General features: G+C 41.1%; 2 protein-coding genes across 3 annotated transcripts; one reads left to right on the forward strand and one right to left on the reverse strand.

The window, feature by feature from the left end:
• Positions 1-4,497: 4,497 nt before the first annotated feature.
• Positions 4,498-14,328, reverse strand: scpep1 (serine carboxypeptidase 1). Of its 2 annotated transcripts, none has more exons than XM_042505110.2 (13): positions 14,170-14,328; positions 13,792-13,931; positions 11,968-12,057; positions 11,510-11,665; positions 10,387-10,461; positions 9,882-9,954; positions 8,004-8,041; positions 7,791-7,919; positions 5,893-5,977; positions 5,639-5,752; positions 5,379-5,516; positions 5,096-5,259; positions 4,498-4,703 (listed from the first exon to the last, which is right to left on the reverse strand). In XM_042505110.2, the coding sequence occupies exons 1-13, from the start codon at positions 14,228-14,230 to the stop codon at positions 4,641-4,643; spliced, it is 1,326 nt and encodes a 441-aa protein (XP_042361044.1). In that variant the 5' UTR covers positions 14,231-14,328; the 3' UTR covers positions 4,498-4,640. The 2 variants fall into 2 exon arrangements, with proteins under 2 accessions (XP_042361044.1, XP_087925178.1); XM_088069052.1 differs by having other exon boundaries at positions 5,379-5,528.
• Positions 14,329-18,209: 3,881 nt separating this feature from the next.
• Positions 18,210-25,475, forward strand: coil (coilin p80). Its single transcript, XM_042505019.2, has 7 exons — positions 18,210-18,520; positions 19,462-20,440; positions 21,886-21,975; positions 23,036-23,083; positions 23,185-23,254; positions 23,596-23,684; positions 25,075-25,475. Exons 1-7 carry the CDS (start codon positions 18,270-18,272, stop codon positions 25,120-25,122), a joined length of 1,575 nt encoding a protein of 524 aa, XP_042360953.2. The 5' UTR covers positions 18,210-18,269; the 3' UTR covers positions 25,123-25,475.
• The last annotated feature ends 270 nt before the right edge of the window (positions 25,476-25,745 follow it).

Consider the following 25,745-nt stretch of genomic DNA (forward strand, 5'->3'; position numbering starts at 1 on the left):
CGCTTGTACCCGCGATCTTGTTCTTTCGGTCACCACCCAAAGCTCGTGACCATAGGTGAGGGTAGGAACGAAGATCGACTGGTAAATCTAGAGCTTTGCCTTTCAGCTCAGCTCCCTCTTCACCACGACAGATCGGTGCAGAGTCCGCATTACTGCAGACGCTGCACCGATCCACCTGTCGATCTCTCGCTCCACCCTTCCCTCACTCGTGAAAAAAGACCCTGAGGTGTGGTCGCCTGGAGGGAGCTTGTGATTGGGAAATGCAGGTTGATTTAGGAGGAAAGCTTGTTATTCCCCAGGAAATAGTCTGTACTAATTTGAGGCCTGACATAATGCTGTGGTCGGTGAGCCAGCAAATACTTCGTTGAGTTTACAGTCCCTTGGGAAGCTTCAGTGGAAGAAGCCTATGAGAGGAAGAAACTGAGGTACACAGACTTACAGGCAGAAGCTGAGTAGAAAGGATGGAAAGCTAGAGTTCGCCCAGTTGAAGTGGGATGTAGGGGATTTGTCGCTGGATCAGCTATCTCTCTCCTGGGGAAACTGGGAGTAAGGGAGCAAAGTTTGAGGAAGACAGTAACAAAATGTCAGATGGGGAAGTTAAATCCAGTCAGTGGATTTGGATTAGGAGGAACAATGGCAGTTGTGGACCAGCAGGGGGAACGGCCAACTTTGAGGTCAGGTGGAGAGATCCACCAATCAGTCCTCTCAGGAGAAAATCCAGGAAGTGTGAGGGTATTTAGGAGTGGGAGTGGCCTGTTTGAATCTTTTTTTGTGTGAGACCATGCTGCCATCCAAATATGTGTGTTTTATTTCCCTGAGCTTGAGTCTTGTAATTGAGTTGTAGTATATTGGCAATTGTGATGCATGTGCTAGGGAAGGTAGTATCAGCACAGTCACTACCTGGAGTCTTCAAAAATAGAGCCTGGGTCTGCTGAAGGTGGTATTGCTGTTTGGGCTGTGATAGCTATGTGATAGCCAGCCTAGCCAGCTTAGATAGCTCAGTTTAGCCTCCTGGGGGATAGCCATGTGTTAGCTTAGCTTAGCTTTGTATCTGTGGTAGCCTGTGGTATCTGTCTGTAGGCTGTGATAGCCATGTGGTAACTAGCCTAGCTAGCATGGCTTGCGTAGCTTAGCCTTAGCCTTAGCCTTAGCCTTGTATCTGTGATAGCCATGTTTTAGCCTTGTAACTGTGATAGCTTTGTAGTTTAGCTTGTATCTGTGAGAGCTTTGTAGTAGTTTAGCTTAGCCCTGTATCTGTATTAGCCCTGTCCCTGTATCAGGTGGTACTGCCATTACCTGGAGCTTGCATAAACGTAGCCTGGGTCTGTTGAAGGTGGCAGGGCTGTTTGGGCTGCATAGGAGCAGTGAGGACTGGCACTTGGGGAGTGGCTTTGGGACACGAGATCACTGCCTAGACTCCTGGAGGTGTTGTGGGACCAAGGAGGTGAAACACTGATGAAAGGAGGTTCCCACCTGATGACCCCAAAGATGTGTCAGTCTTCACTGCTCTCTGACTCTTCTGACCTCTCCCAAGCATTCATATTTAAGTCATAATTGCTGATCAGTGACCCTAGTATCCTCATTGAGTGCTTATCCTTTTCCGGAGCACAAGTTTCTTGTGTTTTAGTTGAATATGTAAGGTCATTTCCAGATATCTGGGGTCCTCACTGAAATGGATGAGAAGTATCTTGCACTTATTCTTAAAGGTACGTTGATGTCAGACTGGATGTAGAGATTCCCAGCACCAATGGTCATACTGCAACTTATGATCTGAAATCGTGTATAAACCTGCAAGCTTCCAGACAGCTCCTGTTTCACTCACAGACTGAAATGCACTATAATGTGCAATCCTTTGTATTTTGAATGTGTATTTGTTAAAATAAGTCTCCATAAATATTTATAGACCCCCCAAATGATCCCTCGGAATCCACCAAGTAAATTTGGTCTACCATTAACTCATTAAACTGTCTATCTGAATTGATTATCCTCTGTGATTTTAATAACAACTGGTTAGATCACTCATCTAGCAATGATCACACTTTATTTGGCAGCGTAACTGAACCCACCAGAGTTAATTCCAAGTCTGCATCCCTCCTAGATTGGATTCTTGTCACATAATTGAATCTGGGGTATTACCTGACTTTTTCAGTGACCACTCTATTGTGTTTTGTGTTTGGAAAATAACATGACCTCATCTTTCACCGAAATGTATCAAAGTTAGAAAATCTAAAAATATCAACTCCAAACTTTTTATCCAAGATATAATGAATATAAATTGGCATAGATTTCAGCTAATTCCGTTTACTGAAGATGCTTGGAATTTCTCTAACACAGAATTTGTTAAAGTTGTTGATAAACATGCTCCCTGACAGTAATTACAGTTAAAGAAAAATACTTGCTTTGGATAGATGGCAATCTAATACATTTTTTTAAACAAAGACATAGGGCATGGGCAAAATATTGCTCAACAAAGCATTCCTCTGATTGGAATGCTTCAAAAAATTTGAGAAATACATGAACAACCAAAACTAGAAACCTCAAATCTCATTATTACAACGACTGCTTAAAAACTGATTTTAACAACATTAAATAATTTTGGAACAAAATCATCAGCATAACCAATAAATCAGCTAAAAGTCTAACTACACATATCAGAATCAATAATGAAGTTGTTAATGATCCAAGAACAGTCTTTGTAGATTTGTTTTGAGGTGTCCTTACAGAACTCATCACTGCTGGATGTACGAGTCATTGAATTGGTTAACACACAAGATATTATCACTTATTTTTGAATGTAATTTCTTAAATTATCCTCCCTTCTTAAAACACTTCTTTACTCCATGCTGGTCTTCATATAACCTAAGGCATACCAAGCAGCTGTTTTTCTCTGTTCCCAAAATCCATAAAGAAATTTGTTGACATGCATTTAAATTTAAAGCTCTATCTGACAGAAACAACCTGCCTTGCTCAATTCGGTCTATTACCTCTTTTTATCTCTTTAAAGTATCCATACTCAACCATCTTCAAACAACCTGCTCCTGTTTTTAACTCTTTTTATATCCTGTCTCATTTTCTCAGCGTCATGAAACAGTTTATATCTTTGTTTCTCTTTATACCAGTATATCACATGAAAATGTCTGTATACTTTTTGTGTGTACAGTTACTGAATGTATTGCACGCTCTCTACTTTAATGTACACTACCTTGGGGATTTGGTTGGTGGGGGATTAGCTGGGCCTGGGAGAGCTTTTTGTGTATGTTTGTAAGTGTCTTGCAATGTAATGGGTCTCTGTGTATTTTATTATATTTCTTTTTGCATTTGTACTTTCTGTTTGTTTTTGATGAGGACCCCCTCGAAAACATTATACATCTCAAGGGGTTATCCTTTCAATAAATTTAAGAATTTCACCCAACCAGAATTTGCCACATGGGTGGTAGGAAGTGGTGAAAATTCTGGCCTGCATCCATGGACTATACCTGCAGAATTCACTTTGCAGAACAATGTTCCAGGAACAGCGATGCTATTTAAGACACTGAGGTTTGAATTTCAAAGCAAGCTTGTGAATATCACTGAAAAGTCTCTTGTGCATCCATGGGGAGGACATCCACCAATCATGCAGCATCAATACAAGTCAAAGATTCACTAAATAACAAGTGAACAAAGTGTGGGAACTGTTGAAATGTGAAGAACAACGTAGAATAGAAAGACACCTATAACAATGTAGGAACACAAAGCAAGACTTATGGCTACAAGTCTGTTGCCCAGGTGCATGCTGGGAGGTCTCCCTATACAACTATTTCATATAACCATAATCACGTAAGCACTTAGCTAACCATGTGAATGCTGCTCCTGGTTTTAACTCTTATTCTGCCTTTATTTCAAAACGACAGCACATTGTTATTGATAAGGTAACTTGATCCAGAATTAATACATTTATCTTCAAACTGCTCTCAAAGAACAAAATGAACTGGATGAGAATGAAAAGGATTATTGAAGCCTGATAACAGGTTGTTAGTCTGAATTAGTTTAAGAGTAACTAATCCTCCACACCACTTTTTCTCAGTTGAAAAGCAATATATATGGGTATTTAGCTAATACTGCTGATTGATTCAGGCCAATTTCTCGACATTTGAGTGCAAAGTATTAAAATTCTACATATATATATAAATATGCGTGTAACTGCCCTCCAAAGGTTGAAATGTGCTATTGCAACTGAAGTGAGCTATTGGCTGATCCTGGTAGCAGGAGCTGCTTTCATCACCAACTGGGCTCCCCCTGTCACCACTCTCTCCCAAATTTATTGCTTAGTTTGTGTGTGGGAGGGCAGTAAGCTGTGGATCAAGAGGCCCAGCTCATTTTTGAGACTTTTTTCACATTCCAGAGAGGAGGCACTCAAGCCAAAAGCGGGGAGTTAAACCATATTAGAATAACAGGACATGGGTTTCCAAGCATCTCTGAACACTTTGATAGTTTGCCAGACAAGAAGCCACGGCAGTATTTACAAAAATCAAGTGTCTTTAATGTTGTTATGGCTGGAAGCAACAGAGATTCTTGATTTAGTTGAACATAGCGTGGTTTATAAAGAGATAATGTGATCATTGTGATTGTCAGAGCTGTTTGGGCTGGAATCAGTGGATGAATCAGTCCTGCTGAGTGATCATCTTCATCATCTGCAAGGCCATTGGTCCCTGATCTGATGGAATCTGGACAAACAGGAAAATATATTTTACTTGTTTTATACTTGATGTGACTTGAAGTTCTCAATCAGCTTAACAGACACTAGGTAACAGTATCTGGATCAATTTCATGTCAGCACAAAATGTGTAACAAATCCCAAAGAAGAAAACAATGGTGAAAGTCAGAATTTTGGTAAAACTGCGTGAGTGGGATTTAAGAAGAAATGTCTTTTTAGTGGTTGGTGAATGAGGCCTGTTGATCCCACCATGAAGAACACACATTCTAGAATCTCTTATATTTGTAATTCCAGAGAGGTTTCTCCATGTTCACTAACACAATTATCAGTGGCAACTTGCAGGGGACTGAGTTAACTGGCCGGTGCATTAAAACAGGGAGGAGCCCCTGACTGGTATCTCACCATGTGACCAGCTTTAAGGATCCAATAGAATGCAAAATTCTTGTAAGTCTTGAAGAAAGCTCCAGTTATGCCTGAAGAGGAGGGGTCATCCAGGGGGGTCCACCTTAGCTTATTAAACTCAGGTAGCCCCTCCCACTTCAGCCTCTTCACCCACAGCTCCTGACCTGGGACAGGAAATAGAAATCATGTGTCACTGCTATGTTGAGAGGAATTCAGTCTTTGGATAGTTTACAGCTCAGACAGCCCTGCTGCCCTGCTGCAGGCAGGACACTGAGGACGTTACCCATGGTGTCCACTATGAGATCCAGCTGTCCATTGTAGACGGTGACGTTGACTCCAGCAGTCAGCAACTGGTCCACTATATCCACCACAGGCTTCATGAAGTCTCCTGCCATGTTGCTGAACACGTCCTCTGCCTGGCCTGGACACAACGCTCACACAGCAGAGAAGAACCGTTCACACAGATTGAGAACAAAAAGAAAAAAGAAAGTGCTGTTTTAAGAATGTATTTGGATCTCAAAGTCCCCCGTTGAGATAGCGTACCTCCCCAGGTGACGTTCTGGGGGATGATGCCCAATTTTTTCCTGATTGGTCCATTCATCAGCTCGCTCAGGGACTGGCTGTGTAGCGGGCAAATATGGCGACGTGTCTGCAGAGCTGGTGGATGATAACATGGTTAAGCTTAAAATATTGAAATGACTCATGTTCATTTAAACTCATCTCATTAACCTTCTCATCCCATGCTACCAAACCCAATTAGCTGTTAGTTTTTAAAATCATTTTTCAAAGCATCTTACAGATGAAGTTCTCTCCTGCTGCAGAGTGGCATTTCTCATCCGGCTCCTGGGTCAGGATGTTGTAGAAGTTAACTCCATTGGTGTTCTGACATGAAAACCACAGCAGATGGTAAGGAGCAAGGAAATCAGACTTATAATGCAAAATCATTCTGTCAATATCAGTGTCATATTTATTAGACAGTCTGCAGGCTCATCTGAGTCTGCAGTTGCACAATGATACTGCAAGTTGCAAACTTTGTTAAAATGTAACTTATTTATGTGAATTATTAGGACCTTATAGAAACATATGGAACATCATCAACCAGGGGTCCATTCCAGAAAGCAGCTTCGACATACTCTGAGTGTAACTCTGAACTCTGACCTGATGAATGCTGAGATGGGAAACTTGTGAGTTTCAGTTCCAGAACATCTGATCAGAGTTTGTTCAATCAGTTATGAGTGTATTCAGTTAAGCTTGTGCGTGGTGAATGAAAAAAGCAATCATCAATGGAGCTCCGATACTACGATTCACCATGACAACAGGTCAGCAATAGCCACAAACATTTTAATCCAGTGGTTTTACAGATATTAATAACTGAGATTACGGGGTGCCCAGTAGCTCACATGGTGGAGTGGGTGCCCCATGGACAGGGGCTGTGTCATTGCTGCAGCAGCTGTGGCTATCTGAATAAAGGCGTAAATAAAGCCTAAAAATAATCTTTAAAAAAACTGGGACCCCCCTCCTATTTCTCAGCAACCATCTTTTCTAAACCACCTTGAAAAGACGGTTAAAGCTGCTCAGCTCTGTCCTCACTGACCTTGAACTCTGGACTATAACTTGGTTTTATTTTGACAAGCTTTCAGTAGTGATGTGCTATTGTGTGTAGCATTTGATTCTGTGTTTTGTGTGTGATGTGCTTTTTTTGTTGTAGTTTTATGTTGTATTGTCTGTATTGTGTCTTTTTCTTAGTATCCCTATTGTGTGTTATTTGTCTTGTGTGTCTTTTCTTTTTCTCTTCTTCTTGTACAACTTTAGATTATAATGTCAATGTGCTTTTTTTGTTCTGACCTGCCGAGGGACTGCAGATGCTAATTAGCTTTAAGCTTCAATCTGGTACAGTACATCAATTGGCAACATTTATCTTTTAAACTGTACATGCTCCCTTTACAATCAATTAAAAAAAAGAATTATTTTGTGCAAAACCTAAGGTCTAGAAAGGATGTGTTGGGACCAGGCTAGCTGTTTCCCCCTATTCCTAGCCTTTGTGCTAAGCTAGGCTAGCTGTCTGCTGACTGCTTCTATATATTTGCTCTTCAAAAATAAGTGGTACTGAGCTTTTCTTCCAACTCCTGGCAAGAAAGCATTAAACACATTTCCAAAAACTACTCTTTTAACATCAAGCAGTGTTAAGTTAGTTGAACAAACGGAGACATAAAGAGCCAGTTACCTAAAAATGGTGGAGTGGTCTTTTGAAGCAGTCACACGCACTCTTGTATGAGAAAGTAAGGAAAGAAAAGAGGTATGGAAAACGCAGATGCGTTTCAACCCCGTGGCCTACTTCAGGGCGTTGTTACAACTGGCTCTATTTGGCACTGTTTTTTCAAGTATTTAACTAACTAACTAACTCGACACATTCTGAGCAGGCCAGTCTCCATTCATTTTTTTTTTGGAGTTAAGTTAGTGCCACAGAAAATGAGTACTTCCTGCTGATAAGCAAGGAGACAGATAGAATGGACATAAAGGCCTGTCTCTACAATAAACATGTCTCCAAAAAGTCACCATAAATCATGGTTCCAGCCACTTTGAGAACTGACAGCATACCCCTGGCATGGGTAGCCCTTCCTAATTACTGATAAACACTGTAAACAGCTCCCTGACAGCCTCAAACAGTGCTGTGGAACCTTGTGAGTTGACCAACCTGCTCCACTACCGTCTCAGCCACAGACCACAGCTCCGTGGCCTTGTCAAACTGCTGCTGCTCCACAGCCTGCTTCACCGCCTCGGCTGCACCGCTCACATCTGCCAGGCCATAATCATCCAGCAGCGACTGCACAGCAAAGGAAACATGGAAAGCTCAGCATAGCACACATTTCTAAAAGAGATGTTTTCTGTGCTTCGGTACTTAGCCTACGGTGGTATAGAGGTACGGTCCCCAGGTCATCACAGAGTCTGTGGATGAAGCACAAGTCTTATTGTGAGCAGTCTGGTCGTTCAACGAGAAGCTCTGTTATCTCTGATCAATGAAATGCATTTAACATTCTGCTGATCTGTGACTTCCTATGGCAAGTATAATAAGCACTATAGACTCCACAATAGAAAAATCACTGAAGTTAGGTGTTCTCTTTTGCTGATCTGAAAAATTCGTCTGAGAGACATCAAGTTGATCAGTTAGAAAAACAAGTCCCGATCTTCCTCAGGTTAAAGAGATGTCGGGACTGTATGCTGTATGGGACTTATTAATAGACGTTATATTACAAACAACAGAAGTCAGTAAGCACACCTTCAGTTTGGAGAAGCAGGCTGGAGTCTTTTGACACAGAAGCTACCTGATCTACTGCTGTGGATGGAGGTCAGCAACAAAACGACCTTTACCCACCTACAAAAAGTCCCACCTTACCAAATCAATATCAGTTGAAGTAATTATAGTATTAATAGTATTAATAGTATTTACACTGCTACAAAATTTATGTCAGACAGTGGTTTCCAACAGGACAATCACCAAAATCCCACAATATCACAAACTAACTGACTGATTGAAGCAGCAGCAGATTAGCAGCTCCTGTGTTCAGGGAGATAAAATCACTGTTTCTCTTAATGGATTTTGGTAGCTTTGATGAGAGCATAGATGGAGAACTGAGGCTGTTTATGTCTTTCCCAATGAAACAGTCTGTCTGACAGAAAGGTAAAGTGGTGAAAAATACTCTCAAGATAACATACATTTAAACTTTTTTTTAGTGAAACTTTTAAGGTGGCTAAATTAGATGAAATCCTGACTTTCACCTACAGCAGTACATTGCTAAGCCTCTGTGCCAGACTCCAGCCTGCTTCTCCAAACTGGGGGTGTGCAAACTGACATGTACTGTATGTGATATTCTGACTGTGGAGAAGCACCCCATACAGCCCTGCTTCAAATACTTAATAAATAACTGCCCCATTAATGTCACTCTGTGGTGTAACCTGCCATGTACCCTCATTTTGTCTTCTTTTGACTGTCAGTTCTTTTTATAGACAGTAAACTGTAGGGAGGTCGGCTATGCTTGGTTTAACCCTTTGAAACGCGCAAATGAGTGCAAAAAAAAAGAGAAGGCACCAATAAGCAACACCAGAAATGACACAAAAATTAGAAAGAAGCTAGAAAAAAATCACCTGCAAATTAGTAAAATAACCAAAGCAACAAGGAAATGACCAGGTAAAGGGGCTTTAAAAATTCTAAGAACTTTGTAATCATTTTAAATACCTAATTATAATAATTCTAAATGTTCTAAATGTTTTTTTCCTAGCTTTTTTCTTTTTTGCCTGGGCATTTTTCACTAGCTTTTCAAAAATAAATTTCGATAAATACTAATTTGGGGAACATTTCTTATCAAGTTTCTCATTGCCTTTTTTCAAATTTGTGAAAGAAATCATACTATTTTGCTTCAAAGGGTTGCCAAAGGCATCTCAAAACAGCATGAAAAAAGTGTTGTAGCTGCAGGTTTTGAAGGGTTGAATGACAAGTGTGATACAATCTGCAGTGTTTGATTACTTCCCATTCCTCAGACAAAAACTGCAGTTATTTTTTCTACATAGAAAAGTGCAGCACTGCAGAAATTCAAGAGATTGGATTTCAACCAAGGACAAAATTGGAATTTGTGCTGATGCTCTGTAGACAATTTTAAAAAATCGGAGCATGAATGACTTGCCATTGTGTAATTTACATGGATTGTTTTCGGTTTCAAAATCTAGATGTGGAGTGCTCCAGCAGAACAGGTACAAAGGTCGTGACCATACGGGACTGACTGATACTGACCCAGCGGAGAAATCCACGAGTCCCCAAGTGCCACACCAGCAAAGTTGCATTTCACTGTCCCTTGTGCTATGGCCTGAACAGACAAGAGACAAAAACAACAAAATATCCACAAAAGTAGTTTGTATATTCCTCAGTTTCTGTACAACTCTTTAAGTGGACCATATGAACAGCCAGACTAAATTTCACAGTTTCCACAAATTCAGAAATGTCAGAGCCAGTAATCCAGTTACTGTCACTGGCTGGCAGCTGCATGGAACACTTTCAGGATTACTGATGACATTTTGAGATTGTTTCTACAGTAATGAAAGGCTCGCTGCTGGAGCTGTACAGACACAAACTTCTCCAGAACAAGTCGTTAACTTGCAAGAATTCCAACCCACTGATGACAAAACATGACCCAAAGAAAAGTCACATGACAGTTGTTCAACATGGGGAATTTCCAATATCAGTGCGCTCACATGGACCTGAAGAGGATGTTAGAAAGAGAAGTAACATTTACTCTCACCCTCGTGAGTTCCAAGGAGATAGCTGCTGCCATCTTCCCTCCGTAAGACTCAGAGAAGATGTAGAAGGGAATGGCCTGCAAAGAACATAACTGACTGAAAAATCTGAGGCTGTGATCATAACACTTCAGACTGTGATTGAGAAGATGCAGTACTAGAGTAACACGGAAAGCTGAGCAAACAAAGCAGGCTGAGATTATGTGCATTAGTCAGTCCCTCCAGGATTTTGCTATGCTGCCATAGCATCAATTCACATACTATTATCTGTGCCTGCCACCTCTGAGACGTATCCTATTCTTTCTGACAATCACTGCTTTACAACCATGTCAACCCGTTTCATCCTTGTCCACCTCACTGTTTCTAAATCTTCTTGACTGGCTCTGACTTACATGAAAAAGAACACCGTCTAAGATTTTTTATATATCAGTTTTATATTCACCAATATTGGCTCTGAAAATGCATCATGTAATGATGGAATTTAAAGTAATTGTAACTTTAAAAAAAATACAAACTCTTATGACACCAAAAAAAAGCCTTGCATCCCAACTTTTATGAAAAGTGGTAGTGACATCAGGCACCTCAGGCCGCAAACAGTCACAAAAACAGCCCACGATATCCTGTAGGCACTGATTAGTTAACTTGTTAGCCATCAGTACAGCCCTGCTCTTGTCCAGGTTTCTATCTATGCTATATGTATTTATTTTTTGTTGTTTAGTCTTTACATGTGAAGAACATTGTCTCATTTTATTGTTTAACCTATTCAGCTACTTGTTCTTTGTCCTCAATGACGGGGGCATGAGCCAAAATGCTCTATTTCTGCTGTATCAAATTACACAGATCATCATATGAGGCCAATAAAGCATGCCCAGCAAAGCAGCTAACTGAGTGCGGCAAAGCAACTAACCTCCACCAGCTCTATGGCTAACTTCCTGTTTAGTGCTCCACTAGCTTGAATGGGGATCAAGTTATTTAAACATGCTGCTCTTTCAGACTTTCTAAAATTATTGGACTGAATAGATCAAACCCCAATAGTGAAACGCATCATTTTGTGGGGGTTGTGACATTCAAAAAAATGTATCCAGTAAATTCTGTGGAGTAATAGAGTATCATGCTGGAGTGACGTACCTGGAACTCTGCTCTCTCGGTGAAGAAGTGTTGGAGCAGCACCAGCATGTCGGAGGCCACCATGGCCACATTAGTAGCATAGCCGTCCGGCCGGTCACTGTAACTGAAGCCAGTGCCCACAGGGTTGTCCACAAACAACACACTTGCTGCCTGCACCTGAGACAGCCAAAACACACACACACAGCCAACACACACACACACACACAGTATGTTGCATTTCCTCAGTTTCAGCAGACTTAAACATTGCTATAACACAACAGCATCGTCAAAGTTACAAAAACAACAGTCCATGATAACATGTCCCTTATGGAATTTTGACACACACTGCAGGAGATGACTCAACCAGGATGAATCACAGTCACAACTTTACAACAGTTTTTTCCTCTGCAGTGCACTCTAAATTGTTTGTGGTTCAATAGCAGTACGTTTATTTTAAACCTTAAAAGCAACCCTCTTACCCAGCTGCTTTTTCTGGGCTCTAGGTCCCTGTTCAAAGGTCCAATCTCCTCAAAGTTCCCAAAGCCACTTCCTGATCCTCCTGGTCCACCCTGAGGACACATAGGCACACATCCTGTTCATGGGCAAACATTAACAACCATATACAGTATGTATCTAATGAGCTATTATTTCACAGATTAACCGTCTTCTAACCAATTTCTGAAAATATGATGGCGAGTTTTCCTCAGATGACTGGTTTTGTTTTATAACTCTTGCACGGTTGGCTCCTACAGGTAGAAAGACCAGTTTATTAGTCAGTTCCTATTGTGCCCATAAAAACAGAAGCAGAGAGCTGTTACTTAGTCTCACCCCCAAAGCTGTTTTTATTCTACTTGCTACAGCTGCTGACTGAATATCCGTCTCCAGAGCCACTGTCTGCTCTCCTCCCAGCAGAGTATCATGAGTCTTGTAGAGCAGAGTGAGTCAAAGGGATCAAAGGGTGCTCTACCTGATTCTCTCACTGTGCTCCTGATAAACAGTAAATGCATCTTACCTCATTCACTCAGCCTTTCTGATTTCCGTTTCAAAGTAAAAGCCCTCTTGAGCGGCCTCTACCTCACCTGCTATAGTGTGCACCCCATATGTCCAGGCCTTTGCAGCAGCCCGGGTTTGATTCCAGCTTGTAGCCCTTTGCTACGTGTCATTCTCCCTCTCTCTCCCACATTTCCTGTCATTCTACAGCTGTCCTATCAATAAAGGGAAAAAATCCCCCCAAAATAATCTTTTAAATAAATAAATAAATAAATAAATAAATAAAAGCTCTCTGACAACTCAGTTGATGACACAAGGCATTTTATTAAGAAATATTTGAAAGACCATGTTGTTTACAATGCTGGAGCTTGCACAGCTTCATTAAGTGGAACATGCTTATAGTTGTGGAAATACAGTACATACAGAAGCAGGCAGATTTGCAGCAGCATCGCAGCAACAACGCTGACAGTGTGAACACCACAAGCGTGCAAGACGCAGCAGTTGGATGAGATTGTTATCACGTGCTGCTTATGCAGGCGGTGCGTTCCAGTTGTTAAGTTACAGTTTAGGACTATGGGAGGAAACGGGGGAAACCCACTGACAGGTAGCAAACATGCAAACCCCACACAGAAGGGTCCAAGCCGGCCTGCCAAAACCTTTTAATGTGAGGCCACAGTGCTAACCACTGCAGCACCTTGGCAAATCGGATGTTATGAATTGGAGTTTTATCTGACGTTTAGGGCTGCAGCTAATGATTTGTTTTTTAATAGATTATTTTTTCGATTAATCTATTCATTTTTTTCCCATTTAACTATTATTTTTTTATTACTCGATTGATATAACAACGTATTTACCAAAAATAACATTTTAAAACTTGTCATTTATATTTCGGTATTTTATTCAATCATGGCAGAGTATACACTGCAGGGCAATATTCCCCAACAAGAAAAAGCCCAGTCTTAACTGGTAATTTCCGACTTAAATGGCCATTCCATTGCACTTTTCCAAGTCGAAGGTCGTTATTTTTCTGAGTTCCGAGTACAATGCAACGCAACATTAGCCCCCAATCTATGCGGAATCGGTGGCATCCTGGGAGCTGGGCTCAGTGCGGGCTGCAGTCAAGTCAAGTCAATTTTATTTATAAAGCCCCTTATCACAAACATAAATTGACTCAGACTGAGTTACAGCATACGACCTCCCTGTCTATAGACCCTCACATTGACATGGACTAACGGGGGACAAAATTGTAGAAACAACAAGCAGTAGCAGCAGTGTGAGAGAAACAGTGAGTGGAGCCTGTGTGTGTGTCCTACCTGCAGCCACATGAGCAGAGGAAGCTGCTGGTACTGAGCAGACGGACTGTCAGCGTAGTACAGCCACCAGAAAATGTGAGCCCCGTCCCTCACCGTCACATAGTTCCAAGCTTCTTTACCGGCCCGGGGTGTGCAAAGCCCTGCGCGGGAGTCAATCACATCAGCCGTGTTCTCTAGGTGTTCAGTTAAAGTGTCACCGTTTTACAGCCTTGTCTGATCACTAACAGCACACAGCTACGGTGGTTTCGTTTTGCCACCAGCTGAGTGACGGCACGAGGAAACGTCAAAACCAGCAGGTCTATCTGTTTGCTGTTTTGACCATAGTTGACTAGAAAGCTTTCCACATTCAAACTCGCTGTAAATAGACCATGAACCTACCAGCGGTGACGACCGCAGCCAGTAAAACCAGCGCCGTGTAAGTTGGTCCGGTCCTGTCCATTGCTGAAGTGTCGCTTTGTGCTCGGCTGACTCCTCTCTGCACAAGTCACATGACCACACTCTGGGTCAGCTGACACAGCTCATCCCCACCCCAAAATATATCACAAGGCTCTGCGCCACTCTGCACCCGCGATGATGGTAACGCAAGACATTCCAACTGCACTTAGTCATGTCATCAAAAGTAACATGGACAACACACCGGTGTTGGCATCAGGCCCACAGGAAGTGCGCCACGCCAGACATAAAATGAACGCGCATAGGACCCGCGGGACTCTACCGCGTGGATGCGCATGTAACTCTTGGAGTTGCTGACACAACACAGGCTCCGTGTCGGCCTTAGTAATGGATGTTTTTGAATCAGAATTCATCATTTTTACCATCTTGCAACATATCCATACGCTGTTAGCTGTAAAGCCTGTAATATGGACGTCTTACCGTGTCTGTATCAGAGACCGTATATACAGTCTGCGGTCTGTATTCAAACAACCGGTTATCAGTGAGCAGCACGGAGCTCTAGTGACAGTTACTAAACAGTACTGAACGTACTATTTCCTTAAAGTTGAGCTGTGTAGTAATACACGGGGCAGTATTACAAGGCACTGCTTTTTATTATATTTTTGTGGGCACAATATATTTTGATTCTGTTAATTTCATTTCTCCGGTCGTGATTACGATATGATTCTCTGATAAGTTGTATGTATATTTGTGTGTGTGTGTGTGTGTGTGTGTGTGTAGAGAGAGAGAGAGAGAGAGAGATACCATTATCTGATTATCACGTAAATATTAAAACCGACAGCACCGCTGTAGTTATACCGCCGATTAGCTGCTGTTGCTAATAAACTTAGCTACTACGAGAGGAATGCTCGTGAACGAGCGCTGTTCGCTTGGAGCACTCGACTCGGGTAACTTGTGTGAGCGAGCCAGTGAGTCGGAGTCAGTGCTCGGGTACACTCGGCCGCGTTCGACTGTCGTTAATCACTTCTACTTCCTATCATGGATGTATTGCTTCCTAATACATCCATGCTTCCTATTGGGCCAGTAGATCCGGGTATTTTACACTTTTCTAAACCCCGAAAAAGAGTTTTCGCCGCTTCATGCTTCATGCTTCCTTATAATACATCCGTGGCATCATGCCGGCTGTATCCAGATTTCACTATAATACATTCATGATGAGGCTCACAATGACATTTGCCTGTGAAATGAATTCATCAGAGCAGGATTAAAATTTGAGGTAAAAACCACTGAACACCTGCTTTTGTTTATTTGTTTGTATTTTACCTGTGACAAAATTCAAACCCTATGGAAATCAATACACACCCCTATTCTTTAGGCTATGCCCTAGGATGGTAGTATTTTATGCGTAGGGGGTGGGACCTGCTTTGCTTTACAGTTTGTTAATAACAGGAAACAACAGGCAAAATATAGGCTATGAAATCAAAAGAATCAGAATCAGAATCAGAAAAAGATTTATTGTCAGGTATAGTTAACACAATACGAGGAATTTGTTCTGGCGGGTTGGTGCAACATAAATATAGAAAAAAAACCCAGATAAAATAGAAGATACAAATATAAAATATAAAATATAAAATATAAAAAGTACAAGTCTAGCAGTGCAAAACAAAACAAGTAACACAAGTAACAGTGTAACAGTGCAAGAAACAGAACCATGGAATTAAAGTGTTATATACAAGAATGGTTGGAGTGCAAGATATATATTGATATTTACATTGAATTTCACATTTATACAGGTTTGAGTGCAACTTTATGGTGTGGATGTGCCGCATGACCAGCAGCAGTGCCGGTGATGTGCATTAATGAACACGTTAATGTAACGTCCAGTCTATGAGGAGAGTGCGTCAGTGGGGGACCTGGGCCTTGTTTATGAGGCCGGTGGCAGACGGGAAGAAACTGTTCTTGTGGCATGAGGTTCTGGTCTTGATGGACCGAAGCCTCCTGCCAGAGGGGAGTGATTGAAAGAGTTTGTGTCCAGGGTGGGAGGGATCGGCCACAATCTTACCTGTACGCCTCAGAGTCCTGGAGGCGTACAGGTCCTGGAGGGAAGGCAGACTGCAGCCGATGACCTTCTCAACAGAGCGGATGCTACGCTGCAGCCTGAAAAATGAATTAAACCAAAAATAAAAGTGGGAATTGAAAGCATAGGCAGGATTGTATGTTGTATGCTTGTCATGGGGCTCCGGTAAACTAACGTTAGTTAGAAAGTCATTTTGGGAGAAGACAGCAGTCAGTTTAGTTCCATTTATTGCTGAAGGAATCAGTTTGAGCCTGACAATAATCTCTGATGTTCTCCGCTAAATCTAACATTTTAGATTTCTTCCTCAACGCTAAGGCAAACAAAGAGACGGTGTCACTTTGAGGATTCCAATCGAATCCTCAAACGAGTCTGATCATCCATAGTCCTTAGCAATTTTGGTTCCGACGTTGGTTTAAGTCTGCCTCCCTCCCATGGACGTCTTATAGTGAAGTCGCTCCCTCCGCGCCACCAGAGGGAGGTAAACAGTTGACCTTACCTCCGATCACGCGGAACCACACTTCCGGTGAAATAGTGATCCTTCAAAATAAAACGCACAACGTTAACCTCGCATGGTGCAAATACATGATAGTATAACAAAGAGGTCTATTTAATAACCCATCTTGATATTTCTGCAAAAACTAGAATCTAAATTTGGGGCATTAAAGTAACTGAATGCGTTGACTGAGCAATTTGGAATCTCTGTGAATTAAGACTTGTAAGACTTACAATTATCTGTTTGTTTGGGTTTTTTTAAACATCACATCCATCTAAAACATTCAAAAAAAAAAAAAAAAAAGCTCAGGGTGAGGTTGGGTTTCTGTTGTAGAAACAAATGCTGTTTTTCTTTTGGTGACAGGAGTAACTTGTTCAAGCAATACATTGGTCAGCAGTTGATTATGGTGACATTTAATAGCTTACGTACATACAAATTTATCTGATAATGTTAGATTAAGAGTACCATGCTGCACTGCAATTTGGCTTTAATTCAGGTGTCCGCACACATCACTGCAGTCTGTGTGAGAAAGCTGGTTTGTCTTTGCTGTACAACCCTAGAATGGAGCAGTGATACAGTTTTCTCTATGAGCCTATCTTACATGATCTGTCTCCTTATTCGACTGCCTCCTTATTCTACTGACTCCTAAAACTGTCAGTAGCTGCAACTTTTGGTCAAGTGGACAACCCCTGTACATCATTCCTTGAACTGTCATTGATTAAAGTGCTTTTAAAATTTTTGCTCCATCATCACGGTGTCAGCTACAGTCACCTTAAAATGGATTCTGTTATAAGCCTGGGAGATTTTAGAAACAGGATTAAGGATTTTTTGACTAAATGCACATGTCTTGCTACTGAATACTGCTAATTGTAACTGGTTGTTATAAACTGGCTGATTGTTTGAAGTCTTGTTTGAAAAGAAAATCTTTTTGAACAGAACTTTTGCTGAACTTTTGCTGTTGTGATTTTGTCTATCATTATTTTATGTGAATTTTGTCATGCTACTGTTTCAGCCAGGACTCCCTTTAAAAGAGATTTTAAAATTTAATGGGATAATTTCTGGTCAAATAAAGGTTAAATAGTGAAATAATAATAATGATAATAATAATAAAATTAAAAGATGAATTCTACAGAGTGCTTTGTCTTAAATTATCCAACATCATAAGTTGTAACTAATGCTTCATTATTAGTTGTTTTCCAAAAGATGAGTTTAAAGTCATAATAAAGAACTTGTGACTAATGATTATCCTCTCTAGTATCTGGTGGTAAAAAAAATTCAAATAAAATTAAAAAATCAGTTAAAAGGTATACTAAGTAATGAACAAGGGTCATACCTTTCTCATTTTTCTTCAAGCCGTAGTTGATAAATGTAAAGAGGTTTGAAACTTTTTCGTGATTCGATGGACGGATGGATTTACCACTCTTATTCTGAAATTCCCAGTCAGAAATACTATTCCTGCTGCCGGCGGAACACGAGCGTTGTTTCGGCGTGAGCTCCGTTATTGTGGTGGCCGTCATGGCTGCACACGGTAACAACTTTATCCGAGTGCGCTTACACTTTGACTATCCGCCGCCAGCCGTGGTGGACTGCCGCATGTGCTGGATGCTCGTGGACCTCAGCAAGTGTCGCGTAGTGGCGGATCTGGAGAGCAGCATCAGAGAGAAGTTCGAGTTCAGCCGCAGGAGCATCCTCAGCCTGTTCATAGAGGACTGCTACCTGCCGCACACCGAGAGCATCTACGTGGTGCGGGACAACGACAGTGTCAGGTGCGCGTGCCAACATGGGACTCATGCAAAGAGCCAACATACCAATACTTTTCCCTTCTTTTGTTCCTATCCACAATCTGTTCTTGCTTTGTTGTTGCCCACTGATTTCTGGGATTCTTCAGTGTTTTCTTAATTATTTTCCTCTTTGGTAAGAGAGTTAAGTAAGTGGTTAGGAGCACTCTTACAAGATGACAGAAAAACATTCGTTCCAATTATTAAATTTGAGGAACATAAAATTGCACAAATATAATAAAATATCATGTAAAAAACTGTATTCATGACTGTGATTACATATTTAAAAAATATGGTTTGACAAAAAATAATATTTTTTAACCCCTCGCCAGCCCTTATTGGGTTTTTGTCCTTTTTTCTTTTTAGTTATTTGCTTGTACTCATCCCTTTCCCCCCCAAATTTTAGGTATTCCTTCTTGCCTTTCTTATTGCCTTCTTGTTTAGTTAGTGAAGGAAATCAAGCCAATTTGCTCAGGTTCCAAATGGTTAAACACAGTTTAGGCAGTATATTTTATTTTACAAGGATTAGGCTTAGTTCAATCAAATCGTTTGGTTTGTGAGGCTTTCCAAATCCAAATCCTCTTGAAAAACAGCTGGATCCAAATATGTGTAGTTACATCCATATTGCTTTCCATCGATATGCCCACCAGCAGATGGAGACATGAAATAGAATGCTCTTCAATGTATGTAATATTTATTCATTGTGCAAAATAAGAAAAATATTGCGACTTAGGGCTGATGTCTTCTACATGTTCACTTTGTCTAAAAACAAAATATCAGTTTGTGATATCAGCAAAATCAGCAGCATGTTGGCCGATTCTAATATTTCATTTTAAAGACAGTATCTGCTGAGAGCAATGATGCACACATGTTAATGTGCATCCCTACTTTTGCTTCAAAGTTGTTTTATTTCCTTGTTTATTTGCCAGGGTGAAGGTGGGCTGTCTGGCTCAGCTGAACGGGGACAGCAGCTGTCCAGGATTGGCAAAAGAAAACCGCAGAAAGAGACAGAGACCCACAGAGGAGGATGGGCCAGGAGAAAATGAAGTAAATGTGGAATGGAAGAAAAAGAAGAGGAAAAAAAGGAGCAAGGAGAGCCTTGAGAGGAACACTACTCAAGCTTCAGGTCATGAGAAGAAAAAGAAATCAAAAGAGAGGATGACAAGAAAGATGGCTCAGGAAAATGGCCCTACTGTCACACCCAAAGCAGTTGCTTCTCCCAACCTCACCTCACCTGGTGTCACCCAGGCCCTTAACACCACCAAGAAGCCCCCAGTGGCACAAGCAAAAGCACAGACTGTCTCTTCCTCAGATTCATCTAGCAGCAGCAGTGATGAGGATGAAGCTACCCAAAAAACATCTGCTCAAAAACCAGAGCCCAAAATGCCCTCCTTGACCCCTGCTGCTTTTAAGGCTCCTCCAACCACCAAACCTGTCCAGGCAAAATCAAAGCCTCCTCCTTCATTGTCTTCAGAAAGCACCTCCTCCTCTGATGAGGCCACCACTGTGAAGAGCCAGCCAAAAAACAAACTTTTAACCTCCACAACCCCCAAAGGAGAAACAAGTGATAATTCCAGATCTCCACAGGCTCTTCCTGCCCTGCAGCCCACAGAGCATGCTCAGAAACACGATGTGAGCATAGCGATGCCCCCTCAAGATAAAACCACGGTGCCTTGTAATTCAGACAGTGAAGAAGAGATCGAGCTGGTTATCCGACAGCCGATGCAGCAGCTGGCCCACGGTGTGGGTGGTCAGGTGTCTTGGAGAAACCGCCACCTCGGACAAACCAGGCATGGTGGTTCTGGAGGGAGGGGAAGGGGTGGAGGTGGAGGGAGCATCGGCCATAATGAAGCCAAGGAGCCATCCTGCCTGATTGATTCACTAAGCAATATGTCTGTGCTCCTCCAGGTCTGTCTGCATGGGGTCCTACATCACTGTGATGTAGGGCTGTCATGATACTAGAATTTCTTATACCATTACTTGATACCATTTTCAATACCACAGGGGGTGTGGATATATATGTACGTATATATGTGTGTGTGTGTGTGTGTGTGTGTGTGTTTACATATATATGTAAGGGATGTAATAATTCACTCATCTCACAATTCAATACGATTCATGATACTGGGTTCACGATACACTTTTCTCACAATGTTTTTTAAATACAAAATGAGATTACAGAAAAACTTTGACTGAAAAATATTCTATTAATTATTTCAAACAAAAATTGTACAAAATACTGCATTTTCTCTTCTATATCAAATTAAAGAATCCCTTTTTATTTCTGAGGTAGGGTGTAAATGCAAAACACAAACTATGCAGTGAATGCATTTCTGGATGTTCATCATGTCCCCTGCTGTTAAAAAACAAAACACCTTCCACTAAGGAAAGAGGTGGCTGCTGTGGGAAGGTTTGCTTTTGCTAGAGGGGAAGGGGGTGCAAATGCACTTTTCAGTGTGGTTTGGCCGTGTAGTTGTTGTTAAGGAGTAATCTGCGTACGTGGGGCTTACCGGAGCTCCTCACTATGATGCAAAAAGTTGTGGTTGGTACAAATAGAACTGTTTCTTACCTTCCCCATTTCTTGTCCTTCCTCAGTTGGGGTACCTATCACACAGATCTGGTACTGGCAGCAGCTGTTGACTGAGAAAAAATTAATTTCATTCACTGGGCTGACTGCTGGCAACTTTTAAGGTGGAACTTTTACTTGTAATGTTAACTCAATGCATGACATAATGCACTGAGATGAATCCATCAACCCACCTCAAATTTTAATATGAAAACGTTCACTATCTACTGACCAATCAACAGACTGCAGTGTTTCTAGTTCCACCTTTTAGCACCAGATCAGTGTGCCAGGTACCTCATGCAGAGGGGGGATGAAAAATGGGGACAGTTCCAAAGGTATTAATGGTACCATCCACAACCTTTCACAATTGAAACACAAAAAATACATACTGAACTGAACTAAACCGACCAGCTGATAGAAATACACCCTAAGTTCCAACGATACTATAAGAGCAGATTTTGGTGGAAATGTGCCTTTGGCTCTAATCATGGCAGGCTTACCAATATATTGTTTAATCTGTTCCAAAGACACCTACCTCTGAAAACTATTGCTGTTACTCCACTGTCAGGCCCACCATCTCTACATGTGGACAAATCAAAGCTTAGGCCCTCCTAGTTACAGTTGCTAAGCTAGGTTTGGACCAGCACTGTTTGGAGGAAGGATCTCCTTATTGGCAGTAAAATTACATCAGATGTGCAGAAGTGAACATTCTCATTGTATTGCCTGTTCATAATAAAACACTGTGTATGAAAAGGCGTAAATAATCTCATATTTTTTTCATATGTAGAACGGAGCAGAAGGAGCTCCAGAGAAGGACTACAGCTCTATGCCCCTGCTAGCTGCCCCTCCACAGGTGGGGCAGAAGATTGCATTCAAGGTAAGTCTAGTCTTATTAGCTACAGTGTATCTGCTCTGTGATTGACACTATATACATCCACGCTAACCTGTTTATTATTGCTTAAGTCTGGAAAAATAATGTTTAAAAAGAAGAGAAGCTGTATGGTTTAGGCTGGATTTCTGGAACGTTCTGCTTATGAAAAAAAGTGGATTTTGGACCAGCAGTAGAGCTGACATTATACAGAATATTGGAAAGTCCATTGATATAGATGAATAACCAATTCGTTTATTTGTCTATTTATTCACTGCTTTCACTTGCAACGTGAGACTCTCATACCAAGCTGAAATGAACTAAGTGCTTGTACTAAATAATGTAAATAAACAGTCTCACAGTGCGTTTTTGATTATAATGTGTGGTGTTTTGTGGTTGGCGGGACTCAGCTGCTGCACACACACATGGGAGCTCAACAGAGGGGAGAAACAGAGGCAGCTGAGTAGAGGAGAGATAGTGAAGGCTGTGCTCAGTGTTGCTCTGCTTGATAATAAAAACACCTGTCGCAGCTGACATAAAACCACAGATTGGATCACTCTGCAAACTAAGTATTCCTGATCCTGATAGTCAAAAAAATGCCTTGATCAGTCCTGATCCTGATGTGTGGGATAGGATCGGGACATTCCTAGTCATCATGCAGTGGATCACATAGAGGCAAATAGTTAGACAAAGCATCTACGGCCTGATGCACTGTCCCCCAACTCCTTCAATCTATTTTTAAAACACTCAAATAGAGCCTGTCCTCTAGACATAAATCAGTATGATCAGCAGATTCCAAACTGCAGGAGGAGCATCCCTGAAAGCTCTTATTTCCCACCTCAGGAAACATAGAAAGCAAGAGTGATTCTATGTCCCAGAGCAGAGACGGTGGCTCCCATCATCTTTCAGATGGATAAGTTTACATATAGAAGAAAATGAAGCAAGTTAAAGATTGTCTCATGAATACCAACACGCCACTAATTAAGTCTCTGGATGATGCAGTTGTAAGAAGTTTGTATAGCTGTAAGCTTCATCTCCTAACTCCATTCCTTCTTGTGTGTGTTCAAAGTTACTGGAGCTGACTGAGAACTATACTCCAGAGGTGTCAGGATATAAGGTGAGAGTAATCATGTCTGACCATGGAGATACCTTGAAGTCTTTATTGTTTATTCATACTGGATTCACAACACTGACCAGCCATGTTGCTATATATTTTAGGAGGCAAAGATTGTGAGCTTTGACCCAACCACCAAACAGATTGAGCTGGAACTACTCAACATCTCTCACGGTAGGAATCATTTCTCCACAGACAATACTGTCATATTTGAAAAAGATGCAAACGATGATGCTTTTCCCTCTCAAACTCTGCTAGAAAATATGTTTTAATGGTCAGTAAGCTCAACATGTAGCAAATTGAGTAGTGGGATAGAATCACAGCTATTGATAAATAATATGGTAAGGCTAACATTAAAAAAATAAAGTATTATGGGTAATACAGGTAAAGGGGGAAAGGTCACTGCTCATAGAGTTTTGGAGGACTGTCTGCACATTTTGTTAGTCATCTACTCAGCAGGATCAGTGCATATTGTCCAGTATTGTCCACACAATAACTTGCTGCTTCTCCCTCAGCTCCTGTGGAGCCTGGCAAGTTTGACCTGGTCTATCAAAACCCTGATGGCTCAGAGAGCGTGGAGTATGCAGTGTCCAGAGGCTCTCAGGTAAGCCTTAGCTGTTCAGCTACTTTTTTATTATCAGTCTCTATTTAATTGTCAGTGTTTTTTATAAATCAACAGCACTCCTTAAAAGGCTACTTCCCAAATTTTCAACTAGTTTTTTATCAAAATAATGTAGGTAGTATGTGTAGATCAGTCATGTCATTTGAAAATATTGTACATGCTATCATATTTAAAAATAGTTGAAAAAAGAAAAATGGGGAGCAGAGACCACACTGAACAAAAATGTAACATATGGACCAGTGTATTTAATACCTTTTTCAGGCCATTCAAATCCACTCTTAAGTTTTACACTTTATGGGATCCTGCCACTGGCATCCACAGCCTCAGTTTTATGCATTTTTACCTCTTAAACATCAGTCTGATGATTGTTAAAGACATCATATCACATTTGATCATAAAATGCCTGGAATTAAATGTCATTAAAGGTGTGTGGATGATTCCAGGGACCAGATGGTAACTGGGCACACACTTTATTTAAAATGAATGCTCAAGTCAATATGTCACCAGCTTATTCCTGAGAGTGCCTTAATAAATGACAATGACTTCCCTCTACTTTGCGTGGGCACATTTCCTGGTGAAGCCCTATTTTCAATGACTTCTCCAAATGGGAGAATGTGGGGGACTGACCAAGACGGCATCATGTGCAGAAAGCAGCAGGGGTTACCCAGTCAGTTGTTTCCTGTAAGGCTGGAATAACATTGGACACGAAAGCAGTGCTGAACCGGTTACATTTTGTGTTTTTTTTTGGCACCCATGTTAACAAGTTTGAGCATCCACACTGGCTGTGCTTGTCTCAGCAGCGTGTCAGCCATGGCACATCTAGAGAAATGGTGGTTGCTGATTTTTGCTGCGTGCCGCATGTAGTTGTCAGCAGAAATAGGCAGTGAAAATGGGGTTTTGATAATTATATTCACTCTATACCACCTTTTACTGCAGTTTAAAAGTCCCTCTCTGCCATAGACATGAGGAAATATAAAGATGCCCGTTTTACTCAAACGTCCCCGATTCCATTTCAAAATAAAAGCCCTCTGACAGCATCTCTGTTGACAGAATCCCATCAGTTGTTAACGCAAGGCATTTTATTTTGAAATATTTGCAGGACCATGTTGTCGACAAGGCAGGAGCTTGCACAATATCATAAATGTGTGGAATTTGTGCTTATAAATATGAAAATGCAGTACTCATAGCAGCAGGCAGCCTTGCAGAAGCGCCACAGACACGATACTCTCAGTGTGTACGCCACAAGCAGTTTGGCGAGGTTGCCATTACATACTGCTTTGCATCCAATGTGAATCCAGTGTAACACCTGCGCGGATTTTTTGTAATCTTAGCATTATCATAGTTAAAATATTGTCCTCACTTGCTCCCATAGGTGACAGAAAGGTGGGACTCCCTGCTGGAACCAAGGCTCATCATTTAAATGAGACCCAACAGTGACTTTGTACATCTTCTAGTTTGACAAGATGCAACTGTAAAACTGTTAAACTATAGGCTACCCTGCATATGACAGGTAAAGGATATGATTAAGGCTGAGTTTTCTCTTCTCTGATCTTCTAAAGAGGTCATGATTTTGCACAGAAGAGCTACTGCAGATGTAAGCATTGAAAAATGCTACTAAATGTACTAATACTAATTTTACAAATAGTTGTTGCATTTGAATTGGAGTTATATATGAAATGCTGTTTTTATTGTACAGTGATGTTACTGTGAATATCAGTCTTGTATAAACACTTTTTCAAATAAAAGACTTGGATGTCTCATGTGTTATTCCAATGTGAAAATGTTTTCTTTCATCAAAGGCCATTTCTGAAAGGAAACAAAGAAAAAATGGTAGCTAGATAAGTAAAATGTATATTGAAATCATATTGCTAAGTTGTGATTGTATATTAAAATTCAGACTTTCTACATCAACAGATGAAAATATTAAAGACCCTTGCTATGTCCCAAAATTGCCATTTTTTTCTAGCAATTACACAGTATTTAGAGCTGTTGGACATTAAATAAAACTGTGACTTTAGAATGTAAGAAAATCTAAAACAAAAG

Source organism: Plectropomus leopardus, chromosome 18, assembly GCF_026936395.1.
Source record: "Plectropomus leopardus strain MGB_pleo_1.0 chromosome 18, ASM2693639v1, whole genome shotgun sequence".
Taxonomy (NCBI): Eukaryota; Metazoa; Chordata; class Actinopteri; order Perciformes; family Serranidae; genus Plectropomus; species Plectropomus leopardus.

Excerpts from the sequence above, each read along its gene's own strand:
- coil (XM_042505019.2), top strand. The coding sequence starts at position 18,270 with ATGGCTGCACACGGTAACAACTTTATCCGAGTGCGCTTACACTTTGAC. Across the intron at positions 23,084-23,184 it reads CAGAGGTGTCAGGATATAAG|GAGGCAAAGATTGTGAGCTT; the intron begins GTGAGAGTAATC and ends TATATATTTTAG. Across the intron at positions 23,255-23,595 it reads ACTACTCAACATCTCTCACG|CTCCTGTGGAGCCTGGCAAG; the intron begins GTAGGAATCATT and ends CTTCTCCCTCAG.
- scpep1 (XM_088069052.1), bottom strand. The coding sequence starts at position 14,230 with ATGGACAGGACCGGACCAACTTACACGGCGCTGGTTTTACTGGCTGCG. Across the intron at positions 8,042-9,881 it reads CTCGTGGATTTCTCCGCTGG|ACTCTGTGATGACCTGGGGA; the intron begins GTCAGTATCAGT and ends CTTCATCCACAG. Across the intron at positions 5,529-5,638 it reads CCAGAACGTCACCTGGGGAG|CGTTGTGTCCAGGCCAGGCA; the intron begins GTACGCTATCTC and ends CTGCTGTGTGAG.